General features: G+C 44.2%; 1 protein-coding gene across 1 annotated transcript; it reads right to left on the reverse strand.

Annotated features, from left to right (window-relative positions):
• Positions 1 to 6,134: 6,134 nt before the first annotated feature.
• On the reverse strand, positions 6,135 to 20,552 carry LOC120394553 (maestro heat-like repeat-containing protein family member 2A). Its single transcript, XM_039518769.1, has 11 exons — positions 20,447 to 20,552; positions 18,894 to 19,036; positions 15,285 to 15,407; positions 14,244 to 14,406; positions 12,100 to 12,251; positions 11,425 to 11,568; positions 8,429 to 8,521; positions 7,887 to 7,956; positions 7,656 to 7,769; positions 6,525 to 6,598; positions 6,135 to 6,260 (listed from the first exon to the last, which is right to left on the reverse strand). The coding sequence occupies exons 1-11, from the start codon at positions 20,484 to 20,486 to the stop codon at positions 6,135 to 6,137; spliced, it is 1,242 nt and encodes a 413-aa protein (XP_039374703.1). The 5' UTR covers positions 20,487 to 20,552.
• Between the last annotated feature and the right edge of the window lie 2,888 nt (positions 20,553 to 23,440).

Consider the following 23,440-nt stretch of genomic DNA (forward strand, 5'->3'; position numbering starts at 1 on the left):
GTTTGCTTGTTTTCTTGTATCAAATCACATCTGGAGACTTCACAATCACTTGATTAGAATTTTCCTCTATTGATTAGCATCCACTGTGAATAATTACTCACAGGCAGATAAGCGTCTCCTGCCTGAAAGAAACTTGTTTATCACTTTCTGGTGACCAGCCCCCTAACTCATAGACCTTAAAAGCATCAATTTCAGTATGGAACCATAACACCTTATATATTATCCATCCAGTCACTGTGCAATGAATATGATGAGCCGTGTGGCACAGGTATCCAGTAAAGGCTTTACATGACACCCTTTGATTATATAGAGATCAGATCCAGGGAATCCTGGGAATAAAAGGTAATAAATAGGTAATAATTGGAGATATACCAATCTCCTAGAACTGGAAGGGACCTTGAAAGGTCATTGAGTCCAGCCCCCTGCCTTCACTAGGAGGACCAATTTTTGCCCCAACTCCCTAAGTGGCCTCCCTCAAGGATTGAACTCACAACCCTGGGTTTAGTAGGTCAATGCTTAAACCACTGAGCTATCCCTCCCCAATTCTGTGGCTTAACTCAGTGGGCACCCAAAGGACCAGGAGTCACACCCTCAACTCCCATTGAAGTCGGCCAGAGGTTAGTAACTCAGCACTTTGCTGTTTCAGGCCCAAATTTTGAACAGCAGCCAGGAAATCTCAGAAACCTCACAAGAAAACCCAATCTTATTTGATTTTTTAGCTGAAAGAATTTGAAAGGAGGCTGGATCTGCAATGGGGAACTCTAGAGTGTAATCCAACCCCAAATGGAACTGCAAACCTTCTGGGGCGTATTTCTCACTAGGTCCCTTCCTTTCATTTTCAGCACTCGCCATCAAAATGTTCCTTGTCTGGATTTACACGAGGCTGCAAAGAGCTCTTTCTGAGCAGAAAGGCTTCTCCCTGAGATACAGTCACCAAACCCTGTCTTGTCTCTTCCTTTTGGGGTTTCTCATAGCAAATTTTCTTTTGAGTGGCAAAAAGAATCCTTTCGATGTCCCCCAGTGGTGCATTAGCACCATGAGCATGCTGGTTTTCTGGTTACGTTTTGTGTTGTTCCCAGTGGTAACACAGAGTTATTTATAACTAGAGCAGGCTGAACAATGGTAAGTCCATTTCACAAAACAAGTGGGATTTTTTTGTTTTCTTGATTTTTCAACACACACATGAAAAGTGAAAGAAACAAAAATATTTTGCTTTTCAAAATCAAAAATGACCATTATTCAGTTCTTTGTTTTCCCCCTTTCCTTCCCTTTATCCCTCGTCCCCAGGCCTTTCCTCCCCTCTTCCACTTTGTGACTGAAAAAGCCAGGGCGGGGGGAGGGGGGAGCAGGGGGAAGGAGACAAACAGGATAGCAAATGAAAAAAAAAATACCCTAAATCAACTTCACTTTAAAAAAACTGAACATTTTCCGGCTGGGTTGGGTTGTTTTGTTTTGTGTAAAAAAACAAAAAATTGATAATGTCCCATGAAAATAAAAAAGGCCAGTTTTCACTGAGCAAAATGAAATGGTTTGACCAGCTCTGCTTATAATGAATAGTTTATCATTAATATTTTCCCCAGCTGATACATTTGGAGGGGGGAGGGCTGTGACAATACAGCTGAAAGCCATCTTGTACCTGAAGCAGCATGTGCTCCCACCGCGCATGGTCCAGGGAATTCTCCGTGTTTCCTATGAAGCAGGAGGCAAAACAATAATGTCAGCTCGGTTAGCAAGAGTTGTCGTCCCAGGAATCTCCTTTGCAATCAGTCCTTCGAAAACCCCTGCTCTGCCAAACTGTAACATACCTGGGCTTTCAAGGCTAAATGGGACCTACACCAACATTCTTTGCTGGACCAACAGAAAGTATCATGTTATGTACCCTGCTGGCATTTTTATTCAGGGTCAGTCAACCCACCAGGAGTGAGATGCTGAGCACTCCCAATTCCTTTTGACTTTAATGGGAGCTGAGGTACTGAGCATCTCAGAAAACTGTTCAACACATCAGAAGACTGGGTTTAATGGGAATACAAACTTTTCCTGCATAATAAGAGATTCTGGACTTGATCCTAACTTGATGTAAATCGGTGGAGCTTCACTGAAGTCAATGGAATGATACTGATTTACATCAGCTGAGAATCTGGCCCTGTTTCTGAATGTCCAGCTCTAACCTACCCTTCTTTAATGTTGGCACAAGGCAGTACTGGGGACTCTGTACAGCAACAACCACTAGGGAAGATACAGCTCATTTTTAAAATCTTTTTTTGACTATCAAACCCACTTGAACATTGTGGGGTCCGACCTTCACCAGAAACATATCCGGTTTGTGCTCCACGTAGGGTCTGTCATACTTCACAGAGACTACAATGGCACAGCCACGTCATTGGCGCTCTGCTGGCATAACCCCATAGTGTAGACGCAGCCTACACTGACTGAGAGGTCAATAGATTCATACCACCGTAAAATTGCTGAAAGACATTATTAGGCCCACAATACCTAGAGTCTACATGGGCACTCACTTGGCCAACCTAGCTTTTATGGCTCAGGTTTCCTTACAGAAAGAAAAACTCTGGGTTTTTAATTGAATCACCCTTGAAAGTAAACATGGGGTTTAATTTTCAGAAACCTTCAGTTTGCAAAATCAGACTATATATGGAACCCCAAAATATTTCACTAACCTCCAGCTTCACGCATAATTCACCTTCCCAAACATTAACCTAGCAAAGGTGTGGGGAACTGCTGTAAAATTTCCATTCAGCTGAAACCTTCCTGGCCTGATTCTGCCCGGATTGAATTGGCTTCAGTGGTTTAACTCTAGATTTACCCCAGTGGTTCACAGTTATCCAGATGAAGGAAAAGTGAGGGCCTAGAAGCCCAATTTCAATTCCCCACTGTTCCCACATACTGCAACAGGAATGGCACAACACGTGTCGTCTGACGCTGCATTTTTTGGCTTCCCTTCTATGCCCAATGGACTGCACTCCTCCTAACTAGCACTTTACCTTCAATGTACTGCAGCAGAGATGGGATCTTTACTACCCACATCTCACCCACTGCTGCATGGATATTTTGGTGCAGGGCTTGTAGTAACTGCAAGGCAGCACATCCGTGTCCTTCTCCTGCATAAGGGGATGAGGCTACTACCTGTCAGTGAGAGAGAAAGAACAGGCTCAGTTTGGTCAGCACAATACCAGTTTGTTCCCGAAGGAGGGAATAGTTCAGACTCTCTCATTGTGGAGACCATACAATAGAGTCATTGTTACTGCAGTGCCTTCCTGAAGAAGAAAGCATTCTAGCTAGTACGAGGATGCAGAACAATGTGTCTCAGGAGAGGGCAGAGCAGAGAGATCCAATCATACACATTCCTCAGCCTGTCTACAAGCATCTAGCTAGAAAACCCATTTTTATAGTTAACTGTCCCACTTCACATTCTGCAGAAAACCTAGTCTCATGGTCTACTCACCAGGAGTCGTGCCAGCAACCCCTGGGGTGTAGGGAATTTCACTAGGGAAAGAAAGAGAATATCATGAATTCTGTCAGACTTTCAGAAAGTCCTGCTTATGTTATTCACCTAGCCATTTCCAACGTGTCCACCAATGTTGAATGCAGCTGATCATAATTTGCATTTCCATAGTGCTTTCAGTCTGAGCTTCTCAAAATGCTTTACAGACATGAATGAATTCCGCCTCACAGCACCTCTATGAGGTTGGCATTAATTACTCCTTCATTTCACAAGTGGGGAAGCTGAGAGAGAAAGATCAGGTGATTTCCCCAAGGTCATGTCAGAATTTTTGTGGCAAGCTGGGAACAGGAACCCACATTTCCTAGCTCCCTCCCATGGCCATGTTGTAATCACAAGACCATCCCTCATTTTAGCCTTCTCATTGCAGAGGAGAAAACTGGAGCAGACTGAACCTGTTCATTGCATAGTGTGCCTGGGGAGAATAAATGAAAGAGTTTCTGTTATAAACCTGATCCACCGTAGTCGAGGCAAGCAGCTTCTTCTCCTTCCTGCTGCTTTTTCTCAGCCAGCTCCCTAAGGCATCTGCAGAGAGGCTTCAAAGTACCAGTGTACTGAGCTGGCACCACATATTCCAGAAGCCTTGGCCATAACACCTGCAGAGAAGAGCAAGACTGTTCAGTACGCAGCTATTTCCATTCCCCCACCTCCAGTATCCTGCTGTCGGAATCCCTCCCTCTCATGTAGCTTCTCCTTTTATTCATCACTGACCCGTCCCTTACCTATCACCTCATCTCTCTCTCTCCCCATCATCTCACTCCACCTGTCCGGGGCCCCCTCACTCTGTCTTTTAAATACACTGCCTTCTTTGGTGAGCAATTTGGCTCTCACCCAGAGATGAATCCTCTTTCCCTGCATTAGAGCATTATGGAGCTATTTAGATGGCACCATCAACTCACCCAGAACTTTACAGACCTATAGAAGGCACAGTCCCAGCCCCAGCATCTGTTCAAATCCAGGATCACCAAATCTAAATGTCAGAAGTATTCATGGGGGACCTAAGGGGCAGTTGCACTCAGACAGTGGAAAGAATGAAGAGAAGATCTCTGCACCATGATTCCTTCCAGTTCAGTTGCTTTCAATCTTTTCTCTAATGTGAACCACTTACTCCGTGATGAAGGGGTCACATCCCTGACATGAATTTGACATGCTGTTCCTCCATTATGCTGACTGTGCAAAAAGCTTCCTTGTGGGGAGGTACAAGGAAGGTAAGGAAGAACGTCCCTATTTCAAGAAGCAGTAGCAACAGGTCACTTACTTGGGTCATTCCAGTGACTGAGGTGTCCAGACATTGCAGGATGTCAGTGCACAGGGTTTGGATAGTGTTTTCTTCCGGAATAGCCTGGGTGAGAAGTGTGGTACCCTGGTGTGAGACAGCTCTATAGAACTTATTAGCTAGTAGCAAGACACTGGCTAGAGAATCAGTGTCCTTCTCTTACAAAGCCATCTTGAACATGGGGGACCTAAGGGGCAGTTAGGTCTGCTTTTATATTGCACTGGAAGGGAAGAGAATAATGGAAACACCTAACTGGTGGGTCAGATCCCAGGCTTAGGAAAACCCTAAAGTGAAGGGAATGATTCACTGAACACAAAAGAGTTTCCCCAACAGGGTTAATTTTCTTTAAATTTGAAAAAACTGTTTCATCTTTTTATCTCTGAGGAAAAACATTCAGACTCCGCCCTGTGGAAATCAATATGCAGAACCAGGGGGATCCACTCTGTTTTTTCTGATGCCCCAACCAGCTTGGTCATTTCGTATGTAGTGAGTGTGATTCTATCAACTGGCCTAATTCTGCTCTTACTTACACCGGACTAAATATTGATTGACTCTACTGATTTCAATGTAAAGGAGAGCAAAACTGGCTCGAGAAGAAAAAGCAGCCTTCCTTAAGGGGTGGGTGGGTGTGTGTGAGAGAGAGAGAGGGGCCCTTGGAGTATTGCCACAAGCTCCAACTTTGTAGAAAAGAGGCCAGGCAGAGCTAAGATCTTCAACAACTTACTGTAAAGTTGGACTGTTTATGTTAATACAGATCATGGATCCACTCATGGAGCACAAAGTGTCTGGAGCCCCTGGCTGTGTCCATGGACAGAAATACGGATTGAAGATATTTTTAATCTAGTACATGTAGATTAGAGCAGGTAGTGAGGAAATATGCAGCAAGCTTTCCCAGGCTCCTGACAGTCTGTGATGCAGCCTGCATAACCTCAGTGTTTTGCTGATAGTTTATGTTTGCTTCAACAGCCACAGAATTGGGCGTCATTATGTTCTCTGGAGAGTCTATTGAAAACAAAGAGATGTGCTTCCTTGTACAAGAACATTTCACTGAAAAATGGTGTTTTCAGAATTTTCAATGACTCATCAGAGGGTTGAGGAACCTAGATAACTCTGTTAGATGTAAATACCCAGTGTGAGAGTCTGATCTGTTACACTAGTATAAATCCAGAGTGACGCCACTAAAGTCAGTGGAGTTACCTTGACTTTACACTAATATAACTGATCAGATTCTGGCTCTAATCATTCAGTCCAGTTGTCCTTGAGTCAAAACTCCCACTGAAGGCAAGGAGCAGTCAGCATGCAAGAATGGTAGGACCGAGTCCTAAGTGTTAAGAACTCTCCTTACCAGTTTGCTGGTGGACACACTGAACTCCTGAAAACATGTGCTACCATATCCCATGCTGCACAGTTCTCCACACTTTCTGAGCTGAGCAGCGTCCTGATGAAATGAAGAACTGCCTTCCTCACCTGCAAGGGTAGAGATGACACACATGAGTTATTGTTATCCCTTCTGCCTGAAATAGGAGATACGATATGAGAGTCCTTATGCTTTTGATTTGATCTCCTTGGCTTATAAACATGGATCCATTTAACACAGTCAGGAGAATGACATGCCTTCTCTAGTCTGCAGTCTCTCCTCTGGATCTGAATGAAAGCTCCACCCAGATGTCCATTCATCCCATATCATTGAAAAAAAATTGAAATATTTCACTGCTCCACACACAATCTTACCGTAGCATTCTGATCACTGAAAGTAGATTTCACTGCCTTCACAATCAGAAACTTTTTCAGTCTTGTCTCGGGCACTGAAAGATAAGGAGAGATGTACAGTACTTCTTTGTTCCACACACTCACTTTCCACATTGGAATGAATCCTGGATTTCAAAAGGCCCTATTTAAGAATAGTCCCAAGCTTCTCTCATACACAGAATCAATGGGAAAACATAGGACCAGACTCTGGCCTCAGTTACAGTAGTGTAAATCTAAAGTAATTCCATTTCTATAAATAGTGCCATCATACTGCCATGATGGAAATAGTATAAAAGAATTAGATTGAGGTCAATCTGTGTTTAACACAGTATAACAGAACTCAGAATCTAGTCTATAGTGTCTAATACTGACGATTATCGAGTCAGGGGTATTATTTTATTTTTGATTATTGTTAATGTGCATTAGCCCCAAGGCAACTTCTGTATCTGAAGTTGAAAAATATCTTGGGCTACAGTCAGCATAGTTGAACCTGTTGATTTCTGTGTGGCCATAGGGGGGTAACTTAGGGCAGCATTTGATCCCTTAGTGGATATCCAGACCACTGGTGACTGTGTGTTATAGAGATTCTGTGCCCCATTTGCAGAGGCGATGAGTCTGTTACAGCTCTGCTGTGCCTACAAAGCCTTGGTTCTTTAACTCAATCTATAGTAGCTCATGCTTTTAGCTCTGGATCAGGGCTGGCTTTAGGCCGATTCTCCGTGCCTGAGAGGGCCTCGCACATAACAGGACCCGCGCCCAGTGGCCTTTTTAATTTTTACTCACTCGGCGGTGCTCTGGGTCTTGGCGGCACTTTGGCGGCAGGTCCTTCACTCGCTTTGGGTGTTGGCGGCACTTTGGCGGTGAATCCTTCACTCGCTCCAGGTCTTCAGCAGCACGTGAAGGACCCGCTGCTGATGTTCCACCGAAGACTCGGGCGAGTGAGGACCCGCCGCTGAAGTGCAGCCGAAGTCTCAGGGCACCGCCCGGTGAGTACAAGCCCCACAAATCAGGCCCTGCACTTCCTGAAGCCGGCCCTGCCCTGGACGTCCCCAACTCAACCCTCAGCATGTCGGCCAAGAGGGCAGCTGGCACAGTTGCTCCTGTGTTACTTACAGTCAGCACCAACAATAGCTCTGAGCAGATTCAGAGATGCCACACGAACAGCCTCATTCTCAATCTCCAGCTGCGAGTGCAGAAAGGCTATCAGATCATCAGGAGAAGAACGGGCTGCAAGGCAAGAAATCACGTCCTCACTGACAACAGAACTCTTATTCTTACCAGACCTTACAAAGGTAAGGAAGTTACAAGGAAACTACTGTGTAACTCAGTCTCTCTTTCCCTTACCTAGCTGAACTATACAATAGACCAGCTCTGTGTGATTTTCCATGCTGAGCGGCTTAGCTTGAGAACAGAGCTGTGGGAAGAAGGGAAATGGTCAAAGAAAAACTAATCAGAAGCAATTGAAAAGAAAATGTTCAATTAATTTCTAAGCTTCCACTTCCTACTTGTCCAACTAGAGGTCTGAACCCCAGGTGGATGGTACTGAATGCACAGCAAGAATCAAACACAATTTACAATACATTAGATGAGAGAAGCTGAAGTGTTTTGAGCAGCAGAGCTCATCGAATCAAGACACAGCCACAGTGTTTACTGTGCAACTCTGACTCCCCCGATAATCGGCTTATGGTGAAATTGCTTTACAAACTGATCTGGATATTAGCTAAGAAAATGAGACCACTACCTGCTTACTCTTGACCCTGCAGAAATCAGTAAGGCATGAGGCGGTCCCCAGGCTCTGCACTATCATTCCATAGATTTGGATTGTTAATCTGCACAGCAGATCTGCTGTGCCTAAGCTCAAGGGATCCAAGCAAACCACCCCTCACCTGGTTGTGCAGAGCACTGCAGATGGCTTGAAACTTCCTCTTAGGGAGAGGGATCTTATATTCACCCGAGACCTCCAAGAGCTGGCTCAGACTCTGCAAGAGAGGATGAAAGTCAGATGGTGGCACACACAGGAGCAATATGTAGTGACTGAAGCAGATTCAGGGGATTCGTAGATTCCAAGGCCGGAATCTTGTCTGACCTCCGGTATAACACAGGCCACAGACCTTGCTCAGAATAATTCCCAGAGCCGAGGTTTTAGAAAAACATCCCAATCTCGATATAAAAACTGTCAGTGAGGGAGAATCTGCCTCAGCCCTTGGTAAATGGTTCTAATGGTTAATTATCTCACCATTAAAAATGGACACCGCATTTCCAGTCTGAATGTGTCTTGCTTCAGTTTCTAGCCATTGGATCAAGTTACACCTTTCTCTGCTAGACTGAAGAGTACGTTATAAAACATGAGGACCTCATGTAGGATATTATAGACTGTCATGAAGTCACCCTGTCACAGGATAGGTCCACCCCGTCAGGGTGGTACCAGGTTGTGGAGGAAATGAAGTAGATCTCGGGCGGCCCAGCTGCCTAGTCACTGCAGCAGTCCTGACTCCTATGGCAGCATAGCCTAATGGTTGGGATCAGCGCAGCAGCCCTTCAGTGAGGGTCCACGGCCAAACAGCCTGAGTCTGTAGGGCTCCCCTTCTAGGTATGGCAGTGTGGCCGAGTGGCCAGAGTCATTAGAACCTCCTTTTGCCGCAGGGAAGTGTTGCCTAGTGGCCAGCCCTTCTGCATTGGGTCCTACATATTCCACAGGTCCCAGCCCAGGGCCGTGTCTTGCTGCAGTGGTATCTGCCACCAAATCAGCGGGAATCCTTCCAAAACATGCCAAGTCAAAGCCCAGGGCCTCAACTGGATCAGTGCTTATTCTACCTAGGCTACTTCACACTCAGGGATTCTGTGGTCTCTCCATCTCTGGCATTGGGCGGCTGGGGGTCAGTTGCAGCCGCAGTCTGGCTGGCCTCTGAATTCTGGAGCACTGGCAGTCTCTCTGCAGAGACTGCAATGCACCCAGGGCCGGCGCTTCCATTTAGGCGAGCTAGGCAGTCGCCTAGGGCGCCAGGATTTGAGGGGGGCGGCATTTTGCTGGGAGGGCGGCAGGCGGCTCTGGTGGACCTCCCGCAGGTGTGCCTGGGGAGGGTCCGCTGGTCCCGTGGCTCCGGTGGAGCATCCACAGGCACACCTGTGGCAGGTCCACCGGAGCCACGGGACCGGCGGCAAAATGGGTAGAGCTGGCTCTGTGCCTAGGGCGCCAAAAACCCTGGCGCCACTCCTGAATGCACCTCTGCTCTCTTCGGCAACCAGACTGAGCTGAGTGGCTCTCTTTTATATCCTGGTTCCAGCTGAAGCATGCCCAGCAGAGATGAGGGGCCATGGCCTCCTTAACCCATAAAGTATAATTAACCCATGTTGAACCAATGTGGGGTAGGTAAACCCAGTCATGCACCCTTTTACTTTCTGTTTGTTAAACTAAATAGATTGAGTTCCTTGATTCTACCACTGTAAGGCATGTTTTCTAATCCTTTAATCACGGGGGCTCTTCTCTCAATCTCCTCTCCAATTTATCAACACCCTTTTTGAGTTGTGGGCACGAGAACTGGACACCGTATTCCAATGGAAGTCACACAAGTGCCAGATTTAGAGGTAAAATAACCACTGTACTCCTCCTCGAGATTCCCCTTTTTATGCTTTTCAGCTTTTTTGGCCACAGCATGAGTTCGCGTTCAGCTGATTATTCATCATGATCCCCACAATCTTTTTCAGAGTCACTGCTTCCCAGACAGCATCCCCCATCAGATATGTATGGCCTAAATTCTTTGGGCCTAGATGCTCACATTTACATTCAGCCATATTTAAATGCATCTTTGTTTGCGCCCAGTTTACCAAGTGATCTAGATCTCTCTGAATCTGTCCTCTCCATTTTTTACCACTTCCCAATTTTTATCTCATCTGCCAACTTTAGCAGGGAAGATTTTATGTCCTCTGCCAGGTTATTGATAAAAAAGGTGAAAATCGAATTCCTTCCTGCATCTAAACACTTTTCTCCTTTGCTGCTTCAAGCTTCCACAATGTCTCTGATGCCATCTACAGATTTTACTATATTGAAGCAGTTCTGTAGTGCCCTGATGCTATCAAACAAGTCCATGATGCGTTGGTTCCCTCCAAATCATGGGTATTTCAACCCCAAAAGTGACCACATACTCTGTACCAGAAAGCTTCAACCAACAGAGATGGTGAGTAAATATCACTACCAAGAAGTTACAGCTGTCTCGTGAGTTCATTTACAACTCTGTAGCCCCACTGAAGACAGAATATGGCCCCTTACTTCTTGCTCATGTGGTACTCAGGGCAGATGAAATAGAGAGACAAGGGGAGTGAGACAATATCTTTAATTAGATTATCTCACCCACCTTTGCTATCTAATATCTTGGAACCAACATGGCTACAACAGCACTGCATAGAACGGGAGATGAAATAGACAGGCAATGCTTTTAGATCCATCTAGTTCCATAATCCAAAGCAATGACTCTCAAGCCTCCTTAGTATTAATTTTCAACCATTGACAATTGGCTTGGTACTGACCAGAGACAACATATGGCAGCCCCTGCTCTGAGGAGCTTGTGAACTAAAAGAGAGAGCAGAGTTGACAGGATGTACTGGGAAATCAGAAGGAGGGAGGATCTTGTTGGGGAGGGGGGCAGGTGTTTTATTTTTTATCTCCTTATCATCCTCCCCAGGAAACAGAGGATGCTTTTCATAAGAGGCATTTACCTACAAATCTTGTTGCCTGGGTCACCATGTGTATAAACCCAGAACTCGTGTGGATATTTATTTTCTAACAAGTCACTGTCTAAACCAGGAAACCCCACTGGCAGCAAATTCCTCGTGCAGTTCATACATGCAGACACATAGACAGTTACCTTAAGGAGTGGTACCTCACCTTGGTGACGTGAAAAACATCAGTGCTCTCCTTATATTGCTCAAGAAGCCATGACATCTGTTCAAATATCTGACCTTGATATTCCTCTTTGTGTAGCAGGAGACTCATCATGGGACCAAGGGCTTTGATGACAGCCTGCTTGAGCTGCATAGATGAGACACAGAATTTATGTTCCTACGAATTCATTCAATATCATTCAATGGGCACACCTTTTCTACTTCCAATGACTGCACCTTCCCTTGTTCCACTGTAAGATTGTGTCTATCTCAATATTTCCTGGTAAAGAACCAGGACTCGCCGGGTTGGTTTCAGGATTATATCCTAATGCACCTCACAGCTATACCAGGTAAAATATTCCCCAGATTAGTATGCATTCTAGGCCAACTCATCCCTGCTGGAACTCCACTGGGGCTGAATGGAGGAATTAATTTAGGCCACTATCCCGTGTTTATCTGAACGTTAGGTGCATAAAACTAGAATCCATGTACACTGCGTACAGACAGAATTTCCATGATGTGGTGACATTATAAATGTTAGGGTTTTAGATATTTTACATGACACTCTGTTCCATCCAAAAGGACCTACCATTAAATGCCATCATCACAATGAGTGTCAGACTCATAGAATTTAACGTTACAATTTCTGCTAAAGTTTTAGAGAACCAGCAATTCTCACCTCCAGCTCCTCACAGGTCAGCCAGTTGCTGGTCACATGAGAGTAGACGGGAAGAAAATGATTGCAGAGCCGCAATTCGCCCACTTTGGGGAATGGGTACTTTTCCCAGCTAGCCAAAAAGAGACGTACTGCCCTTGACCATTGTTCCAGAACTGCATGGACGGAGAGAAGACAGGCAATGTGAAAAGGACACATTAGTAACGAGGAGAAGTTGCTTTATCGGTGAAGACACCCAGGCCTAAAGTTTACTACAATTCCGTGGCAGCTACTGCTTAGTTCAGGACTAGACGCTGAAATCCAGCATCAGTTTTGAGCTATTTCTCTTCCCCCCATTCCATGTCTTGTTTCTCAAAAGGCTTTTTAATTTGCAGATCTCTCAATCTTTTTTCAATTACCAGCATCTGAAGACAATTTTTTCTCCCTTCCTTGTTACCTCTTAATTAGAGCTGCTTGAAAAAGCAGTTTAAATTAAATTACAAATCTTTACTGATAGTGTTTTTTTCTTTCTAAATTGCAAAGTTTAAAAATCATTTATATTTTTAAAAATCAAAAAAAATTCAGCCACCTCTTTAGATATTCAGAAACACTGGATGCACACTTCCTGATCAAACTTGTCATTGACATTTTTCACATTTGTTTTTCCTCAAATTTGAGGAAAAAATTATGGAAAATATAATTAAAAATCAAAATATTTCAGCAAGCTCTCCTCTGAACGACTCGTGCCCTCTGCAGTTATTGTTTATTTAACTCTAACACTGTATGATTTAACCTGAGTTACAGTTTGTCTGAAAGATGTTCGGTGCCCCTAACTGCCATTGGCTTTACTGGGATTTGAAGGTAGTGGGGAGCACTTTGCCCTAAAAGTAGGTGAATCTAGTGTCCTTGCTAAGAAGAATTAGGGCCCAATCCTGTTGTCTATGAAGTCGATGGCAAAATTCCCATTTACCTCAAAGGCACAGGATTAACCCCTTACTGAGCATCACCTGAAAAGCAAAGGAAGAGAAGGAGAGAGGAAGAGATTACAGAGAAAGAGTGTGAAAGGAAATGATGATAAAGAAACTAAGAGGAGAGAATGGGTGAAGGAGTGGGAAATGGGATTTTTAAATGTACAGTATTGAAATCTGCTCCCTTCACCTCCTCCCCCAGGAGACTGCTGGCAGATGGACAGCTTCAGCCTTTGTGTCTGTTTATTTTAAATTATATCCATGAGTCATAAAGGGCTTGAACTTACAAATGCTCAGCTCCTCCTGCAAAGTGAGGAGCACTCTCAACTTCACTGAGTGCCGCGGGAGCCAAGAAACGCAGCACCTGGTGCAATCCAGGGCAGGGAGCACAGTTCAGGGCGTGTTTGCAAACTTGGTCAGTCACTCCAATCTGTACCAAAACCCCCTAAGTATCCATTTGGGGCACTGCCGTAAGTTCTGGCACTTACCACCGCAAAATGCTTGTCTCATCCTGCTGTCATTGACTAACTCCAGCATGGAGAACATGGTGCTCAGGGTCATTTCCACAAAGGGATACAGTCAAGTGCTGCAGAGAAAGGCCAGAAGAGAAGGAAGACAGATAATTGGCTGCTCCCCGCCTTCTTAGAACACACTTGGAAACATTGTGGGGCAGGATGCTATGGGCTCCTAGGCCAGTTTGTGCTGTGTAAGCAGAACAGACTGGCTTTAAAGGAGCCATTGAAAGCCAGTGGGGGATTCTCCCTGAAGAGAGGAATCCGGCACCAGTGCACAGCTCTGCCCGATGCCTAACTCACTCCCAGGGTAAGGGGAGAGAGCATTGGGGCGGGATGGGAAGTGGGGTGGAGAAGAGCTCCACTGGACCTGGGTAAGGGGAGAGAGCATTGGGGCGGGATGGGAAGTGGGGTGGAGAAGAGCTCCACTGGACCTGATCTTCCACTCATTCCCATCCTTAAGGAACTTCAGTCAGGGGCAGAAGTTAGAGCTTGCACCGCTGTCTGCATAGCTCATGATCTGGAAGCCAGAACTAGCAATAGCAGTTAATCCTGTGTCTCTCCACACACGCACGCACACACTCAAGCAGAGCTCAGTTTAGCTGCAACATTTTTAGGTAGAGAGAGTAATCCCCTGTCCTTAAATGAAAGATGATAACTTTGAAACAAAAGATGGAAGTTACCATACCATAGGCTGATGACAGGTTGCCCAGTGTAACTAAAATAAACTCTTCAGGCAGCTTCGGTGGTTTCAGGTGACAGTGCAGCTCATACATGACATCATCAAAATAGCAGCTTGCCAGAGTCACTAACGTGTTGCTAGCTGCCACTTTTACCTCATTTGTTGCTTCCTAAGAAAAAAAAGACCACAAAGAGAAAGACTGAAGTAACTGAAGCCGGTTGCACTAGCCAGAGTTGTTTATATGAGTCAAGTTCTTATTTCTGTGCATACGTTCTGAATGAACTCGCCCAACTTTCTGCAGATACAGTCATTAGTCATAAATATTCATTGAGTCGTTTGGCTAAACAATTTTCAGCCTTTGAGTTGCTTGCAAGCTGCTTAGTTAGACTATTCACTAGTAGCTCCTTGTGGTGGATGACTGATCACCAGAGTCACGTGATATTTTGCCCTGCCCTTCCCTGAGGAGGTAGTTAGACACAGACTGGGCAGCTTCAAAGATATTCAGAGAGCCTTCCTGGAATAAACTGTCCCCCAAAAGGAGGCTGACTTCCTTTGGAACAAGAGAGGGATTTTTCCATGGGTTTTCGGGCTGCCAAACTAGATTCTAAATCCAATGCTGCTGCTTTTGGAGATAGCTCAGATTCTGTCTGTCTTAGGGCTTTATACTGCCACTTATCGCTATAGTATCAGAGCGCCTCTCACATAACATCAGTATCAAAAATGAAATCCCTAGTAGACTTTGGGAAAGACGTGCTCATTAAGAAACCACAGGCCTGTCTCTGTGTCTGAGATCATGTGTCTCGGGTTCTGATCCTGCAAAGCACTTAAGCACATGTGTAACTTTCACATGTGAGTTTTCCCATCTTATGCATGTGCACAAGTGCTGTCTAGGACCTGGGCTTTGGTCTGGAGGAAGGTGTGGGCCTCTAACAGAAGAATACATTTTCATTTCAGTATATAGTTTACCCCCCCAAAAAAAACAAAGAAGAGTTTTTATTAGTTAAAGCTTTGGATCCTTTGATTAGTAGCTCAGGAGAACTAACTTACCCGAGTCTCTCTCATCTGCTCTGAGGCTAGGCTTATAATTTTGTTCACTAGCATCATCTCTAGGCCCCCGGTGTCCTGCTGTAACACCCCCTCCAGGATATAGTAGATGGCTACTCTGTTTTGCTGGGGACAAACCAGAAAAGAGAACAAACAATTTTCTTGATGACCACACAGTAATTTGACGAATAAGCCCCTGCCCTAAAGAGCTTCCAATCCAAACATGAAATGATTAGCCCAAGTCTTATCAGAACAGAGCCGGTCCGTGGCCAGGAAGAGAATCCATGTCTCCTGAGTCATTATCCAGAGTCCTATCCACTAGGCCACACTGACTCCTCAGCCAGCATGCTCACACAACTAATCCCTTGGCTTAACTGGTGTCAAACATGCCATGCCCTCCACAATCACCGCATTAGCAGCACTTCAGAAGCGGCCAAACAATTGACATATTTTAATCTTCCTGCAGAGAAAAAAGCCAGAAGAAGCCTCCTTCACTGCCCCCTTCTCGAGTTTCATTTATTGAAATGAAACAATAAAAAGGAGCCCCTTGCCCTTGCTCTAGCCACTCCAGACAGAATTGGTAAATGTGTAATTACAAAATACCCAACTCCCGCAGTAAGTCCTCAACAGCTGCTAGGGGAAATTAGCTCAGCAGTTAGATCTACACTGATAGTCGCACAGTTGAAGGTGTCTTTTATGAGGCCCATCAGTGTGGAAATTCACAGATGATACTAAATATGGGGGAGTTTAGTAACAGCTGGGACAGAAAAAAAATAAAGAGGACACAGAAAAATTAAAAACTTGAGCAGAGAACAAGATTCCTTTCAGAAACCTGCAAACTAGCACATCTGGAAAGGAGGTAGAAGTAACTGACATAATGGGAGGGAGAAAAGTGGGAAGCAACAAGTGCCCTGGGGGTGACAGTGAAAAACCAAGTCAATGTGTATATGCAAGGGGTGACAGCTACCACAAAGAGCCATGTGGGTTGGGTCTTTTCCACACAGGGATCATGGCACAAAGCAGGAAGATGACAGTTCCTCTCTGTTCATCTAAGGTGTGACTGCATCTGGATTATTGCATTTTCTAGCACCACATTCCCAGAGAGATCAACAAACTGGAAGTAATTCATGGGAGAGCAAAAAAGAATGCAGGGGGTGGCAGAATTGACTTCTGAATAGAGCCCTGCAACCTGACCCAAATCCTATGGGACCTGACTACAGGCATCAGGCTCAGGTTGGATGAGAAAACAACTGACTCTCTTGGGCTCAGGTCAGCTCGGCTCTCCTCCTTTAGCCCATGGGATCGGCACAACAGGGGGCAATGTCAGAGGATGAAGCCATCGCTGCACATTGTTGCTGCTGAGCCAGCTCCACGAGCAGGATGCAGTGGCAATATCCAGTTTGGGGGGAAGGGCTGGGACCAAGATGGAAAATGATTCAACCCTCTCAAGGTGAGGTGAGTGGGCTTGGGGCCAGTTCAGGTTGGGCTTCAAAACTGGGCCCGAGCAGACCTCTACTTCTGAAGACAGACTGAAAGAACTGTCTACGGCAGATGCGGCCAAAGGATGGCTATGAGGGAGACATGATAATACCAGACAACTATGTGAAGCGCATGAACATCAAGGAGGGAGAGGAATTTTTTAGTATAATACATTTAGGTAAAAGTAGGAGTAATGGGATTAAACTAAAAAAAAGACATACAGTTTAGACTTTAACAACAGGAAAAATGCCTCACCTGTGAGACAGGTCTATAAGGTTAGGATATAGTCTTCCTAGGAAAATAGTGGAAGTTCAGTCATTAGGGGCTTTTAAAATTAGTTTAGCCAAACCAGTTGAAAATGGCCGCTGGGAGTGCTCCTGCGTTAGCAGGGAAATGGACTGGATGATCCAATAGGTCTTTTCCATCTCTGTCTCCTGGGAGTCTCTACATCTAGGTAACCTGCATGCCAAGGTCATAAAGCCCTTTGGAATGTTCAGAGCCAATCAGATCTCTCGATTGGCTAAACATTCCAGGGGTGCTGCTTGAAAAGGAGGCTTCTGCAAACTGCAACCAGAACACACAGCTCCACTGGGGAGAAGCTCCTTCCATTCATTTTTAAATGTCAGGAGGATTTGTTTAATTGAAAATTGTCACTGATAATTTATGAATACATAAGCACTACGTAATACAAGTAGCTCTGGATTAGGCAACAATTTTATTCTTTAAAACCAAAAGATTCATAATTAATCAAGTAATTCAAATAATTAAAGTACTAGGAGGCCAAGACAAGCAGTTCAGTTCTGCTCATAAGGGCTAGTGGGAGAGGACAGACTGGGGGAGGGGCTGAATGGGAGTGGAGGCCCAGGGTTACAGGGCAGGAGGGAGGTTCAGAGACACACAGTGATGGGGGAGGAGGTGCAGAGCTACATAGGGACAGAGGGTGGTTGGGTGGGGCACAGAGCCACATGGGGATGGGAGGAGTGGGTGTCTGAGCAGGGGTGGAGGAACACAAGAACAGTGGGTGCAAGCACCCATGGGGGTGCAGGAACACATGGAGATGGGGGCAGATGTGCCTTACTGAATGGGAGAGGTTAGGAGTCAGCCAGGGTCTGCATGGGGGGAGCTCCCTAACAATTCCTCCCCACCCCTTCCAAAAAAACCATTTCATACTTTTCCCACCCATACCAGCAACCCTCCAAGTTCACACCCAGGCTTCTTCCCAGCAATTTACCTCCCTCTCCCTCAGCTCCTCTATTACCCTGACTCTACCAAGCCTTTGCACTGCAGCTGAGGGATGACGGAAATATGGTTCTGTAGTGAGTTTAAATGAATTATTACTCAGAGTTCTGTATTAATATGCATAGTAAGGAATCTATTTGTCAAAAAACATTTCCTCAATCCTTTTTGTTGTCTGTATTGATACAGACATACTTGCTGACAGGGATTTTGAAATACATAATTTGAACTGGTGCAATTATATTGTATATTTCCAGAAATGTTAAAATACTGTGCACATCATTTTTATTTTTTTGTTGCAGAATTCTCCCCGTAGAAAATATATAGATAAGGTCCCTTCAGTGCTATAATCTCAATAATATGTCATCATAAGAAAGGAGTGTTGGTTAGGAATAAGAGCAGGGAGTCAGTTCACTTGGGTTTTATTCACATTCTTTTACTAACTTGCTAAGTGGTGTTGAGCAAGTAACTTAATTCCCTGTGACAAATCATCGGTAAATGGGGATCGTGCTTACCATTCTCACAAGGGTGCTGAGAGTCTTAATTCACTAGTATTAGGTAAGTGCTTTGAGATTTTTGGATGAAGATGCTAAAGAAGGGTACAGTATTATTAAAAAAGATTATTGCTAGTCCTCTAGTGTACTTTTACTATATACAACCCATGTACTCCACTGTGTGTAAAAGGACAATGCTCTCTTTATAGAGCATTATATCATCCTGATCTGTAATAACAGCATTTTGCATGATGAGTTCACGCCTGAGGACAGAAGGATTAATACTGATGGCGCACCAGACCAAGTTCTATACTGAATTACCCCCATGCATTCCCCCAGGAAGTCAGGCAGAATTTGGTGTGGACACATGGAAAGCAGATTTAATTTCCTGAAACTGCCCTACCTCATCCTGTTGCAGTTTCTCCAGCAGAACTCTCACAACACTAGCCAGCTTGGTCTTAGCTATAGAGGCAATCCTGAGGGCAATTTTGTTCTTATCTTGGTCAGCCATATGTGCCAGGAGGGAAACAACCTCATTATAAACACCTGAAATTAAATAAAAGGATTCAGTTGGTTACCATTGATGGTACAAATTGGTGCTGGCCTCTTTAATTCACTATCCAGTAAAGATTCTGCAGGTGCCCAAACACTGTGAGGCAAAGACGACCTGGGAATCATGTAAATCCTCTTCCTTCCTTCTGATGACCAGGTTTGTGTGCTGAAGGACCCAATGTGTTTGGGGGGAAATCATAATGAAGAAAATTTGCTCCTTTCGAGTAGATCCCCGTGTAAAATAATCTTCCTTTCCCTCTTTACTATCAATTGATGAGGTTTGATAGCATACAGAATAATACTTTATGGCCCAAATTTTCAAAACTGGTTGCCTAAACTTAAGCTCCTAAATCCATATTAAGGCACCTACACCCTGATTCAGCATCCTAATCACATGCTTAACTCTAAGCCAACAAAGAGACCTAAAGTTAAGCACATGCTTTAAGAGTTTTGCTTAGTCAGGGCCTCATTTTTAAAAATCCTGAGCACCCAGATAACAAGTTTTTGGGTTCAGTGTAAGGCTACTAGGTGAAATTTAATGATTTGTGAAATCCAGGAAGTCAGACTAGATGATCTAATGGTCCCTTCTGGCCTTAAACTCTATGAAACTATGAAATAGCTGATGTATTAAAAAAATCAGGATTTTATCTCCCATGTATCTCTTAGCTGTGGGCAGAAATTCTCCAGGAGCCTTAATATTTAACAAGAAATCTGAAATGCCATATGTATCTGTCTCCATGGTAACAGCATTCCAAAGCATGAAGGAGGAACTGACAAGATTTCCCCTTCCCTGGAAAGACTGCTTGAGGTTAGGTGATTGCCCATCCTTTATGCAAATTGCATCCTTCAGTTCTAACACCCAGATGCAAACTGAATCCTAACTGTAACCTACACTGCCCATCTAGCTGCAGTAGTGATAGTGTGGGATTAGGAGCACTAGTGTTGCTAAGAAGTGTGACCCCCATGCTTTCTTATCCTGCATTTAAGATATTAGCAGAGCTTCATTTAGACAGCCAGAAGAGAAGTCCCTCTGCATTTTTTGTTCTAGTTTCCCCCATCTCTGAGGATTCCACAGCTAGATCTTGGCTCCATGGATGCAGAAGACACAAAATGATGATAAACATAAAACACCTGGGACAAAAGTAGGGAGAACTTCCCCATAACATTCAATACAAACTGAGATTCTCAGGAAAGTTTCCAGCTCCAGAGGCTGTAGGCCAAGTCCTGAACTGGTGTAAATCAACACAGCTACAAGGAAGACAACAGAGCAACACTGGTTTACATCAGCTGAGGTTCTGGTCATAGAAATGGAGAACATTACAACTAATCTATCTGTATGCCTAGGCTTTCTGAATGTGTGTGTGAATATAGACTGGATCTAGAAAATACAGTGCTGACCCTTACCTCTCTCAGTTACCTCCTGCTCAGTCACAAATTTATTCATGTTTTAGTCTTTTCAACACTTCCTCCAGTCCTTTCTCCAAAGAGCTCCTGTACTGATAGGCAGCTGGCCTCTCAGTCTGTCATGGCCAGGATAGCCAGTTCAGATTATGCAAGCACTATTATGACATCAATGTGACTGTAGCATACCACATAATCTCCTGCTGACCAGGTATGTGCTGTAATTACATGGACAAGATCCTCAAAGGTATTTAGGCTCCTAACTCACACTGAAATCAGTAGCTTTTAGGAACCTAAATACATTTCAATATCTGGGCCCATACATGTAAGCAGTTCAATAGGAGGCTACATTTGCTCCAGTGTAGAATTTCTCATTCTCTCAACATCATTTTGAATTTTGGTTTGGTCCCTCTCTGTTTACCACACTTTCCAATATTGGTTTTACCTGAAAATCTGCTCCTGGTTGAATTTATATAAAATAAAAGCACCAAACAAAGAGAAGAAACTGCCTTGGAGAATGCACAGTGACCCTTGAGTGTGGTTGGTTGGTTTCCTTTGCTTTTTAATTTGGTTGATCAAAAAGCCTGATGAAACCTTATTGAACTGTATTAAAAATATTGATTTTATATTCTTTTACAATGAATTGAAATGTATACTTAATTTCCATGTCCTGCCAAACAAATCAACTACATTAATGTGTTTGATACAGTGTGGTGTCATATGTAGGGCCATATGTAGAGCCAACTCTTGATTTTTGAAGTTATGTTGCCTTTAAAGCATTCAGAGTGATGACACGCTTTGCAGTAAACCATATGGAAAAAAGAATTCCAATTACATTTGTCCCTTGCTATGTATAACTGATTTTGTGCCTTACCCTTTCTGATTTTATCCTTACACGTATATGCTATTATTTTCTATTCCTCCTTAGTAAGTCGTCCGTTTCACATTTTGTAGGATTTCTTTTTGATTTTCAGCTCATTAAAACACTTACTATTCTTCCTATCTTTCCTTTGTATCGGCAGTTGTGCCTTTAATATTGTCTCCATGAGAAACTGCCAGCTTCCCTGAACTCCTTTATGCCTTAGATATTTTCCTTATGGGTGGCTACCTACCAATTCTCTGAGTATATTGAAATGTGCTTTTTGTAGTCCTTCTTCAGTCATTCTCACTCCTTCCTTTCCTTAGAATCATGAAATCTATCATTCATGATCACTTTCACCCAAATCACCTTCCACCTTCACATTCACAACCAGCTCCTCCCTGTTGGTCAGAATCAAGTCTAAAATGGTTGTCCCTCAGGTTACTACCTCCATTTTCTGAAACAAAGCATTGTCCCCAGTACATTCCAGGAACTTACTGGATAATTTTGGTTTTTGCCATATTTCTTTCTTAACAGCTGTCTAGGTAGGTAAAATCCCCCATTATTATCATCAGGATTTGTGTTTTGAATATTTCTGGGTTTTGTTCTAGAAATGCTTCATCTCCCTCCTCTTCCTGCTTTGGTGGTCTGTAATAGACCCCTACCAGGACATCACCCCTGTTTTTTCCCTCTTATCTTTACTCAGAGACTTTCAACTGGTCTGCTTCTCACCTCCTTCTGGACCTCAGAACAAGTGTACAATGCAATACGTCCTCTCTTTTTTTTCCTGCCTGTCCTTCCTGACCAAGCTATAATGGGAGGGAGGGAGGGAGGGATAACTCAGTGGTTTGAGCATTGGCCTGCTAAACCCCAGGGTTGTGAGTTCAATCCCTGAGTGAGCCACTTAAAGATCTGGGGCAACAATTGGTCCTGCTAGTGAAGGCAGGGGGCTGGACTCCATGACCTTTCAAGGTCCTTTCCAGTTCTAGGAGATTGGTATATCTCCACTTATTACCTTTACCCTCTATACCAATATTCCAGTCATGAGATTTAGCCCATCAAGTATCTGTGATGCCAGTTAAGCTCAGTTATGACTTATGTACTAAAACTCCCAGATTTTACTGTTTATTCCTCATTATTATTACTCCTTCCATTTGTGTATAGACAGCTAAGATGTTAAGCAGATACCCCCATGGATTTCCCTTTTGTTACTCCTATAATTCTACTACAATTTTCCACATCTGCTTTTCCCCAAACATCTAGTCCTCTATTAAGGTCACCTTTTTTTACCTGGTGCCTTTTTTGACCTGCCCCCTCTGAACTTAGTTTTAAGCTCTTCTCATAAGGTTGGTGAGTCAGTGCACAAACAGGAAGCCATTCTGTAAGAAGCTAAGGGCATGGTCAGCACAGAGAATTTGCCTGTCTCTGTCCTTATGTTATGCACTCCTCGCTATCTACACCTGGCTCCATAAACTTTGGCCTTTCAAGAATGCAGCACTGTGTAGGAGCACGGGTAATTGTAATAACGCTTGTTCATTGCAGCTGTTAACATCAGGGCAAGGCATCCACATATAAATCCACTACAGATGGACCAGTGATAGGAAGAGTGTTCATGCATGTAATGCCACAGAACAAATTAAGATCAATAACAGAACAACATTATGTGTGGCAAAGCCATGACAAACACTGTGCAGGCATCAAGGAGCTCAGAAATTAGCACATCATCACCCGAACACTGCCTCAGCTTGAGTTAGATCTTGGGCAACAGTAGACCCTCAAAAGGAGGCCACAGCTTTACACCCATGGTCACTGTGGTGTGAATTGGCTGCATTTTACAAGAGCTGGATCATAGGTTGACTCTGAGTGTGTTTACAGGGGGCCAGGTTTGAACAACACAAGCCTTGTGCGCGCGCGCACACACACACACACACACACACAGAGTGTTCTGCAGCAGTGCAAGTTGAGCTGCAGCAATGAGCAGTGGGATACTGCCCGTAGCAGGTCTTGGGCTTGTAATTCATATACTTCTCTCACTAATGAGGATCAACAGGTCAATCCATATTGATTGCAGTTTGACAAGACACCATCACTTCAACACATTACAGTCAGAGAGGATGATAAATATTCCATTTATACAC

Source organism: Mauremys reevesii, unplaced genomic scaffold (genome assembly GCF_016161935.1).
Source record: "Mauremys reevesii isolate NIE-2019 unplaced genomic scaffold, ASM1616193v1 Contig65, whole genome shotgun sequence".
Classification (NCBI taxonomy): Eukaryota; Metazoa; Chordata; order Testudines; family Geoemydidae; genus Mauremys; species Mauremys reevesii.

Excerpts from the sequence above, each read along its gene's own strand:
- LOC120394553 (XM_039518769.1), bottom strand. The coding sequence starts at position 20,486 with ATGAATAAATTTGTGACTGAGCAGGAGGTAACTGAGAGAG. Across the intron at positions 14,407-15,284 it reads AGCAGATGAGAGAGACTCGG|GAAGCAACAAATGAGGTAAA; the intron begins GTAAGTTAGTTC and ends TTTTTTTCTTAG. Across the intron at positions 6,261-6,524 it reads TCAGTGATCAGAATGCTACG|GTGAGGAAGGCAGTTCTTCA; the intron begins GTAAGATTGTGT and ends CTACCCTTGCAG.